Source organism: Stegodyphus dumicola, chromosome 5, assembly GCF_044657685.1.
Source record: "Stegodyphus dumicola isolate Sdum_Otavi_A_Nest chromosome 5, ASM4465768v1".
Classification (NCBI taxonomy): domain Eukaryota; kingdom Metazoa; phylum Arthropoda; class Arachnida; order Araneae; family Eresidae; genus Stegodyphus; species Stegodyphus dumicola.
The window spans coordinates 39,414,400-39,426,647 of NC_140772.1; the positions used below are offsets into that span (position 1 = coordinate 39,414,400).

Sequence of the window (12,248 nt, forward strand, 5' to 3'; positions counted from 1 at the left end):
TGCCAAGGATGGAAAACATTTAATTCTAAAATGTCGTAACATCAGTTTGGCGCCCCTTGGATTCTGCGCCCGGGGACAGATGCCCCCCTTGCCCCCTCTAGCTACGCCCCTGGGGTAGGCAATATTCACTTGTTTATTTTTTGTGAAGCTGCTGTTTACTGAAAAAGATTTTTCTTAATCATTGAGGAATTTTTGTGTGGATTTGATCTTTATGTATTAAATTCTTCGTGAAACAAATAGTAGAAATTTAGAATTTTTATATAGATCATTAGATTTTTCTAAAATTATTCTCTGTAAAGCATGATAAAAGATAATATTGAAAATTTTTTATCTATTTATATTTAGGTATCAGAAGACTCTCGGCCCACTTCAGTTCCTAATCCTCAAGATGGTTTGGCAGGTGCACTTGCAAGGGCTTTACTTGAACGGAGTCGAGCTATTCATCAGACAGGTATTTCTTATTTGATGTTATTATATAATATTTATGTAATATGTTGAACAGTACAGCATTTACTTCTCAATATTCACACATCTCATGCCAAGATTTGCACTAGACATCCAGATGTTGGTTTTTGTTAGCACTAGCACAATTCTACTACACCTATTATTATTTTTTTAACACTACTGACTATACATTCGATTAATTTTCTAATTGAGCAGTTTGCTTTTAATTAATTGTTTAAATCTTATGTATTTCAGATTAGTATATACAATTAAATCATTAAATTATATACAATTGTGGTTAAAAAAAAAAAAAACTTCTGAATTGTATGCCATCTTCTATCACTTTTTCTTTTACTCATTATGCTCTTAATTCTGTAAAAAAAAACTACATCTGAAAGACAGTACAGTTTTAGCTATTACTTAACCTAGCATGACTGTTTACTGCACTAAAGTCACACACAAGCAGTTTGTTTCAGAATTTAGGAAAAATATGCTTGTTGATTATTTGTAAATAGAAAATTGATTGCTAAAAGTTTTTGTACATATTGATTCTATATTAATTTTAGTTTTAGAAAAAAACTGTAATTTTTAAAATTTTCTTGCTTTTAGAAATAAATTTTAACTTATGAAGTTTATAAACTTCTGCTTTCATTTTTCAAAATTTAAAAAAGGTTTTTTTTACTTCCTTGTATGAAGTAAAGGAAGTACTGTAATCATGAAAAATTTCTGTATAATACTTCAATAAAAATATCCTTTTTGACTGCTCTTGAATCCATTGGAGCAATATTTTTGTGTGACATCTGTACGTACGAACAGAACAAAGGACTCTTTTTTCCAAAATGGATTCAGGAGAGGATTTTTTTATGACGTCTGTGTAGGTATGTATGTATTTCACATAACTCAAAAACAAGTAGCCTCATAACATTAAAATTTGCTATATGGGACTATATTGCGCATCACCCTTTTTTGTTGCAATCGGCCACACCAAACTTTTTTGATATATGTATATATATATATATATACACACCACTAGTTTTCTTCTTAGACTTATATTTTGGTAAATTGTGCATTTTTTGCTTTAAAAGCAACTGAATTATTTTGTTCTTATGTTTCGGTTGATTTTTATGCCTTTAGTTAAACTGTATGGAATCATTATAGAATTATTAACAATTTAAAAGTGTTTTAAGTAGTACAAAGCCTAACAAAGCTGCAATTTGTTTACATTTGAAACTTAGTATAATAGTGGATTCAGTCAGTCAGTGCATCATTGTCTTTTTGTGGAATGGGACTGAAAATAAGCTTTCAGTTTTGTGCACTGAAAAATTAGTCTTCTTGTCTGCTGACCGAATTGCTTATTTTTGCATAGAAATTCTAATTTTAATTGTAAAAAAAATTTTTTAAAATTGTTTTTAACTGTATTTGGTATTTTATATGTTCCTGTATTTTACAGTTTTTAATGAAGACGTTTTGAGTTTTATGCATTTTTGCTTTGCCACGAAGTGAGAACTGAATTAATTGAATGAAAAATATATCTCTAATGAAATTCGAAGAAATAAGTTTAAATGAAGTTCAGCAAAAAATGTGTATAATTTCATAGGCTGTGCAAGGAAGTCATGGTGTCCACATCAAATTTTTTTGTTAATTGTAAATATTGAAAGTATGAGAGCAGTATGCATACTATATGCTAATAATACATAAACTTTTCATCAGAAATGCGTTATTATGTGGCATATGTACATATTTACAAAACAATGAAGCTTTTTTTTTTTTTTTTATGTGTAGAAACTACCATTGCTTAGCAATATATATCTTGATAGCTGTGCATGTGCGAAATAAGTAGTTGCAACTAAAAAGTGTGTTTGTTTGATAATTGGCCTTTTCTTAATTTTGTTTTTGATTGCCAGTATGAGTTTTAATCAGGAACATTATAGGTATTTGTATTTCTCAAAGGCTAAAATTGCAAGTCTTAATGTTAGTCCTCATAAATTCATGAACCCATTGGGGAAAATTTTCTGTAGACTTCCTGTTTGCATTAACTGTTAAAAATACTTTTTCCTGATTGAGGACTATTTTTGCATACTGAATCCATATAAATTAAAATAACATTCATTTTAAAGCATATATTTTAGATAATAAAACTGCATTAATAACAGTAGCACAGTCAGTAAATATTATAATGCCAATATATCTCTGTACTTATTTAAGGTGAATTGACACAGTACATGATTTTTCTGGTATTTAAGCATTTTTTATAATTAATTTCTTTTTAAACAATACATTTATAGGACTGTGAAAGTCCCCTTTTGTTCTTCATAAGTAAATTTCTGCAAACAGTTGTACGTTCTCTTGAATACTTTTGCTAAGGATTCTTCTAAATTTTATTTGCAATTCTTGAATGCATTAAAAAAAATTAAAAAAAGGCTGCCAATAAGTAATTAAAATAAAAAAAAATCAAAATCATTATTAAATAAAATGTTCAAAGAAATATTGTACCTTTTAATTTTCTTACAGAAAGCAGGGGAAAAAAAGTTTAAGTATCAGATATGCATTAAATATAATGTCAGTAATTTCTGTATGTATTTTTTACAAATTAATAGAAAGTTGTCTGATATTGGTATTTAGATGTTTGTATGATTAGTGTCTCTTTTTATTAAAAATTTTTTTCCTAATTGTTGTTTATCTTCTATTTAGATGAAAGTGATAGCAGTAGTGAAGATGATTATGGTGATGATTGGGACTAATACTGTGTTAGTCTTAAAGATGTATTTTAATGGGTAATTATGCTTTGTGTTTCTTTTGTATCATCATGTATGTATATCAACCAATTGATAGGAAATTAGGTACAGTCAAAAGTCTTTAATCCGGACTCGTCGGGACTTTGGCGATTCCGGATCGATTTTTCCGGATTATAGATCATCACTTTAAATCTGGTAAGATGGAATGCAGAAATTATAAAATTAAAAATATGAAACTGTAATTTATGAAATAAAGAGCAATTATGATCTAAAGGGTATCAAAATTTACAAAAAAAAAAAAAGCTTCATATTTATTTGTTTACTTTATTAAACATTTCTTTCAACGCGCGCATGCGTAAAGCATACGTTACGCATAGTCAAAATTAGAAAATTGCAACCAGAAAACTATTTGATGTGTACTCGTGATATTTATAATGATGAGGAATTTGATTTAAATCATATCAAAGACGGAATACATCAAGATGAAATACTACATTTAGTAAGGAATTATAAGCGGAATAAAATAAAAACATCTGCCCTGAAGATAAGGATAGTGCTGACAGATTAACTTCAAGTTCATTGCACGCCACAACGTTCCCCCCTCCCTTCGCAGAGCAGCGCGAATTACTTTTATAAAATTGCTCTAACAGTCTTCAAAAAATAATAAGACGGATCCAATTTGAAGATTAAGGAACAACGCAATCTGAAATAGATAATTAGATAATTTTAGCTTAGCTTATACCTTCCATTATACATTAGATGCACATGCGTAAACATATTATGCGCATGTGCACATGCATGTTCGCATGCATAAAAGTATTACGTGCTTGCGTAAACGCCTATGCGCATGTGTGAACACATTATGCGTTGACGCATGCGCAAAAAGTTTGTAGCTTTGAGGTCCGGATTAACGACTTTTGACTGTACTGATTTTCTGTATGCACATCGGATTGTGAAAATCAATGACAGTGCTGATATGAAATAAGAAAATTAAAAATAATTAATAGATAAAAAATATTAAAAATAATTTTTTAAAGGAAAAAGATTAATTGCAAAATTAAAATTAAGTTCCTTGCAAAATTAAGTTAAACTTCCCTGAAAATTTAGTGCTACAGCTTGTTTTCCAAAGCTTAGCCAGTTTCATTTATTTACTTTCATAAAACATTTTAAAAACATTGTACTCATTTATTAGCCTGTTATAGCAGAATTTGAAATTCATTTATCACATGTACACTACTTTCCTTACTTTAGTATTTGTGATTAGCACAGAAATACAGCTTAACTATTGTATTTGTTTATATTTTAAACTTAGAAAGGAATCTGATATTCTCTATATTTTTCTTGGAAAGAGTCTGACATTTTACTTTTTGTAATACTTAATCATTGGAACATTATAGCTGTCACCTTTTCCAGCATTTCTAATAAAAGGCATGTACTTGGTGATCTTGAGCAAAACTAAGATGGAACTAGGCAGATGGTACTTGTTCTTTACCTTATATACTTTAGGAACTTTATTTATGTGCTGTGAATGAAAAACAACCACAATGACTCATAATTTATATGATTATTACCTCCCTTCTCCTTATATGACACATCCTTAAAAAAAAAAAAAAACAAATTCTATTTTTTAACATTATGAAATTAACTTGCATAATCTTTATCATAGCTTTTCTAGTAAAACTTCCATAATTAAATATTCCAAATCCAGTAAAATATTTTAGATTTTTCTTTTGCAGGGAAAACAGTCTTTAATAGAAAATTATAAATGATGTTTTCTTAATTTTTTGGGGTTGGTATTTTATAGTTTTATCAATGCACAAATTTCAAATTATTCTGTTATGGAATTTTCATGAAAATTTTTTTAAATTTAATTTTGTGTGTTTTCCCCCTTCCTCCTTTTTACTTCCTTATACAAAGAAAAGGAGGTATTGTAATCGCAAAATTTTCAGGTATCATTGTTTCAACGAAATTATCCATTTCAACCCCTATCGAAAACATTTAAGCAATATTTTTGCATGACATCTGCACGATGGACAGAATAAAGGACTTTTTCCCCCAAAAGGATTTTAAAATGGATTCAGAAGAAATTTTTTCTTGACATCTGTACGTACATATGTATCTCGCATAACTCAAGAATAAGTAGCCACAGAATGTTGAAATTTTGTGTATGGGACTGCTATAACATGTAGTTTTGAACCTCCCTTTTTTGTCGCAATCTGCCGCACCAGTCTTATACATATATATATATATATATATATATATATATATATATATATATATATATATATATTCCCACTCTGTTACCTGGCTTGGTGAGCTGAGTTTTTTTTTTTTTTTTTTTATTCTTATTTGTCATTAAATTGTGCATTTTTTGCCTTAAATGTGATTGAATTATATGGCTTTTAAGTTCAGGTTAAAATTCTTATGCCTTTAGTTAATCTGCATGCAATAGTTGTAGAATTATCAACAATTTAAAAGTTTAAGTGGTGAGTTAAGCCTAACAAACCACTATTTGTTTATATTTAAAGCTCAGTAGAATAGTGAATTAAATCAGTTTCTGCACCTTGAATGTCTTTTTGTGAGTGGGATCAAAAGTAAACTTTCAGTTTTGTACACCTAAAAATCGCCATTCTTGCTTGCTGGCCAAATTGCTTGTTTTTTGCATAGAAACTGGAATTTTAATTCTGAAAATTTTTCTTTAAAATTGTTTTAACTATATTTGGTGTTTTTTGTTTTTGTGTATTTTACAAATTTTAATGAAGATGTTATGAGTTTTTATGTAGTTTTGCTGTGCCGCGAAATGAGAACTGAATTAATTGAATGAAAAATAGGTTCGAGAAAATAAGTTTAAATAAAAAGCATAAAAAATGTATAATTTAATAGGCTATACAAGGAAGTCATATGGTGTCCACATCAGATTTTTTTTGTAATAACTTCTTCATCTAATTTATCTTTTTCATAGGAACATTTTCTCATTAAGCAGCTCAGGTAAGATTAAATCTCTGCGTCGAATTAAATAATTTAAGTATCCAAGGATGCATGTACATTCCCATTACAGACTTTAAAAATAGTTCCACCATACATCCAATCCAAACAATCTATATTTGAATAGAAACATATGTTTAGAAACACTATCTTTAAATACTATAAATAAATGACTAAAGAGAAATAAAGGGCTACAAAGAAGATATTAAATGTATTTATTAAACATAAATTTATAGTATGATAGTAATGTGTAATAATGTTGATCCATGGATTAATGACTGTGCAAAAATGTTAATCATATTGTGGATACATCCAGGCTGAATTCATACTGAATTCATCATCATACTGAATTCATTTCTGATGATGAACTGGTACAGGTTTTATTCCTTAATGAAACAAAAAAAATGAGAAGAATATCTGCACTCTCTTGCTTGGTGTACTGCCCTGCATAGCCAAAACAACCATAATATTGGCAATACATGCACTTTTTAAGATAGTTTTTGTTTTTTCCCACTGAATGGCCTATCTGTGGATTATATATGCATTAGAAGTGGATAAGAAAATGGATGCCCATACACATGGCACAATTTTTGACCAAGAAGTTGGCTGTTCTATATGGAATATTTTGTATGGATTTTAAAATTATTTGTCATTTCTTGCACTGTATAATGGATGTAATTTATTCTATTACATCCTTGGTGCTCATCCCATGTATGACTGTGGTTTTAAAATTTGTGCTAAAATATACATGAACATATACTCAAAAGCCTACTAAATGTTTTCATATACCTGCCAAGACTTCTAAAGCAACAAGTATTCAAATATTTGTTTTCAGAACAAAAAGTGCTGAAATTTTAACTGCCTTTATTGAAAAAAAATTATACATATATTCTGGGTTTTTCATGGAATAAGAAATGCACTAGGTGTTAATCTTCAGATTTTTTTTCCCTTTTTTAAAATAAAAATCAAGAAATATAATTCTGAAATCAAGAGATCCCTGACCTCACTAAAGCATTATAAGACCTTTCACCAGGTATTGATTTCACCAGGTATTGATTCCCTTATTAATTTTTTAAAATTTATTTATTGTTTTTAATTTCATTATTTCTTTAATAATTTAATTCTTAATTTAATACATTATCCATTTGATTGCAAGGGTGGCTAAGTAAAACATAACTGCACTTCTTAAAAACTAGTATTACTATTATTTAAAAATTTTCCAATTTAGTTATGGCAGGAAAAATTTTATGCTTATTTTTTAGTAATTAAATCCAAAATAATTCTAAACGAATTATCGTTCATTTCAGGATTTTTAATGCTTTTCTCTAAAGTCTACTTAGTGATTAATTTTGCCTTTCGTTATTTAGGCTATTAGGTTTAGCAATATTATTCTGCTTCCTTCAGACTAAAATTGTTTTCATCAGTTTCTGTCCCTATAGTCACATTACCAAAACTCACCATCCATACATAAAGAGCTTATTTGAGTTGGGAATTATTGATGATTTTACATTTCTAGTTTATAATATAAATTAATTATTCTTAAAAATTGTGCATTTATATTTTGAATTTTATACAATGTATCATATCAAACTTACCTTTTTTTTTTTTTTTTTTTTTTTTTTTTACAAACAGTGATGACAGTTAATTTAGGGAATTAATTTATGACAAAATATGGAATTAAAGTGATATTTTATAATATTTTGCATTTTATTTTCTAGGAATGATGATGAAAGTTAAATGCATTTGTAGAATTTATCTATAGGAAAACATAGAATGAAAGTGATATGCTTATAGTAGTTTACATTTATTTTCTAGGAATTGTCAACTGTAGGTGATAATAGTTGCCATTCCCAAATGTAGAAAAATTTATCTGGAGAATTTTATTCTTGAAAACCCTGTGATGAAAATGAATGAGAGATGCAGTATTCTTTGTTGAAAATGATATCATTATTTTTCATCAGTGTAATTAAATATTTATTTATCTAGTATTTTTCTAATTCATTAATGTATTTAATAAACCAGTTTACACAGAAATAATCAGTATTATTATGTAATACAGCAATAAATATCAAGTTGATTTTACATAAGTATACAAAGTTTCTTCATAAAATTTTTAATAGCTCGTAAAATCGTAATAATGCCATAGTTTTTTTTTCTCCCTAGATCCAGGCATTTATTTACAAAGTTGAGAGACTTTTATATGTGTACGAATTATTTAACATTAAAACACAGAAAAGATTAAAATTTCATCAGAAAATTCCAACAAATTTTATGACCCTTTTTAAGAATTTTTTTAGTAATGTGTCTTGCTTCCTGCTTGAGCAAGTGCTTTTAATGACAGTCAGCAATAGTAATCTGGCAAAGGTCCTGCTTCAAAATGAGGCCAGTTTTTGATAAGGTTATAAAATGCATCTCCTGGACACTCTGTACAGCAGCTATCTCTGTGGCCATGTAATTTGTAATCATCTTTGATATATTTCTGAAAATTATATAAGAATTTACTGAGTTAAGTTTGGCTTTTCTTGCCAGTATGTTTTATCATTAAAATGAATAAATACATACTATTGTTATAAAAATATGATAATGAGTTCAAGTATTCTTTAGTAAAAGTACTAGCTTAACATTTGAAAATAAAATAAATCTGGTAATAAATTACGAGTGACAAATACTGTTTATTTTTTTCTAATGGTATTCACTTACCATAAAATAATTTATAAATATTTATAATCAAAATTACGCTTTAAAATGTGTTGTATCAGCTTATCATTTATAAACTTTAGATAATACTGAGTACTTAAAGCACTTAGTGCCTTAAAATTTAAGTAAACTTACTCAATATATCAGTATTTAAATAAATAAGTAAATAAAACTTTTTAAAATCAGTAACAGCCAATATCCAAAGTTGAGAATTTTGCACCTGTCACATTACGTCTGTCACATTTTCTGTATTAGGCCCATTCTCAAGAAACTAGTATGCTATATGCATTCAGATAAGAAAGATTATTCTGAGAAAATGTTTTGTAATATGTTCATAAAGCTCATAGTCTTTAATCGAGTCCTTTGTCAGTTTTCAAATAGCAGATTTTCCATTTTAGAAATATGAATAATTTTATGAAGATCTGAGATTTTCATGAATAAAATATAAGGATGCATTCAGTATTTAAGAATTTTAATGCAAGTTTAGCTGAAGAAGGGAGAATAAATTAAATAAGTTTATAATACGAGCTTCTTTATTAAAAAAAACTATGACTTCTTGTATAAAATGCTAATCCCACTTATTTTAACTTTGCATATTTTTAACTAAAATTAACATTAAATTAATTTTTTTAAATAAAAACTATTATTATAATAAAAATATACTCACTTTCTGCAATGCACATTGAATCAACTTATTTGTTGTATTAAGCATTATTTCAGAAGGTTCATGAAATGAAAAATCACCCATCAGAGAGAAACCAATAGCCTTGGAATTGTATCCTAAGGTATGAGCACCTACTGTAGTCCAACCACGACTTATGTATACTCGACCATCACCACCAATCACAAAATTATAACCAATATCATTCCATCCTGGAATATATGTGAAATAAACATATTCTCAGGCTTAAATTCGATTCATACAAATCATAATGTATCTGCTTAACATTAAAAAAATTTTTTTCATAAATGAAAGCATAAAATGCCAGATGGGATTAAAACACTATTTTTGCATTTGCTAATTATTTTTTATTGAATGTACGTTTTTTGAACATGGGGCATTATAAATATCATTGTTAACACCTTCTGATAATTTCAGAAGGACATTAAAGCTGCAGTTTCAAAGAAAAAAATGTCCTTCTAAATAAAGTGAAATCATTTAACTACATCAACAAGAAATGGTAAAAGAAACAAATTTAGGAAGGTTTAATCAGGTCTTAAGGAAAATCACCACATATATAAATGGCCTGTTAAAAGGATCTTATATCTCCCATAAATATATATTGTGAAATGACCAATATTATATTTTGTCATAAATTTGAGATAAAAAAAATTCTGAAAATACAGACATGCAGATAAATGAATCAGGGATGACAAAATTATATACAAATAAGGTGGTATGTTTTTTAAAATCATAATTTTGAAAAAGCATGTAATATTTGCATGCTTGATATGATTATTTAATTTGAAGTAGCTTAGTAATTTTTTTTAAAATTTCCATTCCTTAAATTTGTTTCGTTTTTGTTAAATTTATTTCTGATTTATGCATATTTACTCTTTCTTCACATTTTACATATTACTTGTAAAATTACAACTTTGTGAAAAATTCTGCTTGTACCCAACATATACGTAATTGTTGCTTGAGTATCGGTTCATAATGGATTGAAGCACACAGAGAACCGATGACAGTTTGATAAAATTTATTTTTCCTAAAGAAACACTTTGCAGTTCTGGAACTTTTCACAAAAGTACTAATTCAGCTCTTCTCAATATGACAGAGCACAATTAGTAGTTACCACTTCAAACTATAATAACGTTAAACACTACAATGAAAAGGACATCCAAAGAGCGAAGTCATATGGTCTCTCAATACTCTAAAGTCATCTCTGAACTAAAACCTGAGAAACTGATGCTTTCTCTGATCTTGTAGTTATACCCTGGCAGTCGAGAAATCTCTAGTACCTTCCATTTCTTGACTGTTGCATATAAGGGCTGGATATGGTTACAGTTACATTATAACAATAAATTACAATTATACAGGGAGCAGGCCAAAAAGTCATCAAATTTGATGATAAAAATTAGTCGTGGAAATTTTCAAGTGACACTTCTGGGGCTGGTGACGGCTGTGCCTTCTGTTGCTTTCTCTGCTCATACCTTGCTTTGTAGGCTTCACAACCACGGAAGCTACTGACATGTTCCCCACCGCAAAAAATACAGCAGGGCTTGTCCTCTGGTTTCTTGAAGCACATTACTGCGTCCGCACTTAACACACCTTTCATCATTTATTACACAAATGCTGCGAGTGCCCGTACGACTGGCAGTGAAAGCACTGCGTTGGGCGTTTCCTAGGATTGTATTTTTCGACGTGGACTTTGAAGTTAAGCATGTTATTGAGGTGAAATATCTGGTCGCTCTCGGCATTCCGCTTCAATTCGAGAAAAAATATGAGCATTATTTATTTTACTCCTCTCCTGGATCTAATGAATTGCTTGACCTTAACCAAAGGGAACATTCTACACACAAGATTGCTGTGGATCACTTCTTCTTTCACGGATGAGGGTAAGTTCCTTAGGACCACGTGGATATTCTTCTCACTTTGAAGTTGATACATGTGGAAAGGTATCGACTTGTCTCTTAATGCTTTTGCAGCATTTTCGTAGTCGTTTACGTTCTTAACGTATACATGAACACTCCTGTTTTTCGCATTAGATTCGTATGCCTCCGCTCAGTGCTTCTGCAAAAGCTCATCCACTTCCATCCAATCAGTAGCCTCATCTGGGAAAATTAGGGGAGGGGGTGTTTCCACTGCAGTAGCTCCTCCCTCGCTGTTCACAGGATCTCCTTCTACCAGTGTTTGGAATTTGTTCACCTGAGTAATATCCATAGGTTCAGGAATAACTGGCTGCTTGGCTGGATTCCTGGGCTGCTTCCATTCAGCATCAGCTTTCATTGTAGATTCTCCATCAGACTTCAACTTTTTCTTCTCTTGATCACCATCATTTTGGGAAAATTCCACATCTCGCCGGTCGGTCTGCTTCTGCTTTAGAATAGGCACATTTTCTCCGAGAACTTCTTCGAATTTTTCTGGCTTAAAATGAGCTAACAGCACTTGCAGGGTTTCCTCCAAAAAACGATCAGTAGTAGCAGGTCCTTTCTTTGGCGGCACAGGATCCAGGACTTGCTTAGCCTTTTTCTTCTTTGGTTTTTTTGCAGCCTACTTAAGTAGGAAATCTTCTTTTCGAAATGGGATTGGTTGCGATTTTGTCGAGATTAAAAGAATTAATCGAGTCCTGACTCATCTCATCCTCACTAATATCAGTCGATGTCCTATAAAAGGACATTTTTTAATGCACCCGAGGGCACAGCAGCAATGAAAAATATTTCAGT

The 12,248-nt window shown here is 29.6% G+C and overlaps 2 protein-coding genes across 3 annotated transcripts in view; one reads left to right on the plus strand and one right to left on the minus strand.

The window, feature by feature from the left end:
• The window catches only part of LOC118183855 (actin nucleation-promoting factor WAS-like), a 54,634-nt gene extending 46,482 nt beyond the window's left edge, over nucleotides 1–8,152 (plus strand). Inside the window, exons 12-14 of one of the 2 annotated variants that reach the window (XM_085816591.1) lie at nucleotides 346–451; nucleotides 3,136–3,218; nucleotides 7,980–8,152. In XM_085816591.1, coding sequence (XP_085672717.1) covers nucleotides 346–451; nucleotides 3,136–3,185 — 156 coding nt within the window. In that variant the 3' untranslated portion in view covers nucleotides 3,186–3,218; nucleotides 7,980–8,152. Of the gene's footprint in view, nucleotides 1–345; nucleotides 452–3,135; nucleotides 3,219–7,979 lie in introns of those variants that run through there. The other variant, XR_015041103.1, reaches the window with a different exon arrangement.
• LOC118183854 (peptidoglycan recognition protein 3-like) overlaps nucleotides 6,363–12,248 on the minus strand; it is a 35,808-nt gene continuing 29,922 nt past the window's right edge. Inside the window, exons 8-9 of the mRNA XM_085817800.1 lie at nucleotides 9,529–9,734; nucleotides 6,363–8,643 (exon numbers count right to left, since the gene is read on the minus strand). Coding sequence (XP_085673926.1) covers nucleotides 8,506–8,643; nucleotides 9,529–9,734 — 344 coding nt within the window. The 3' untranslated portion in view covers nucleotides 6,363–8,505. The remainder of the gene's footprint in view (nucleotides 8,644–9,528; nucleotides 9,735–12,248) is intronic.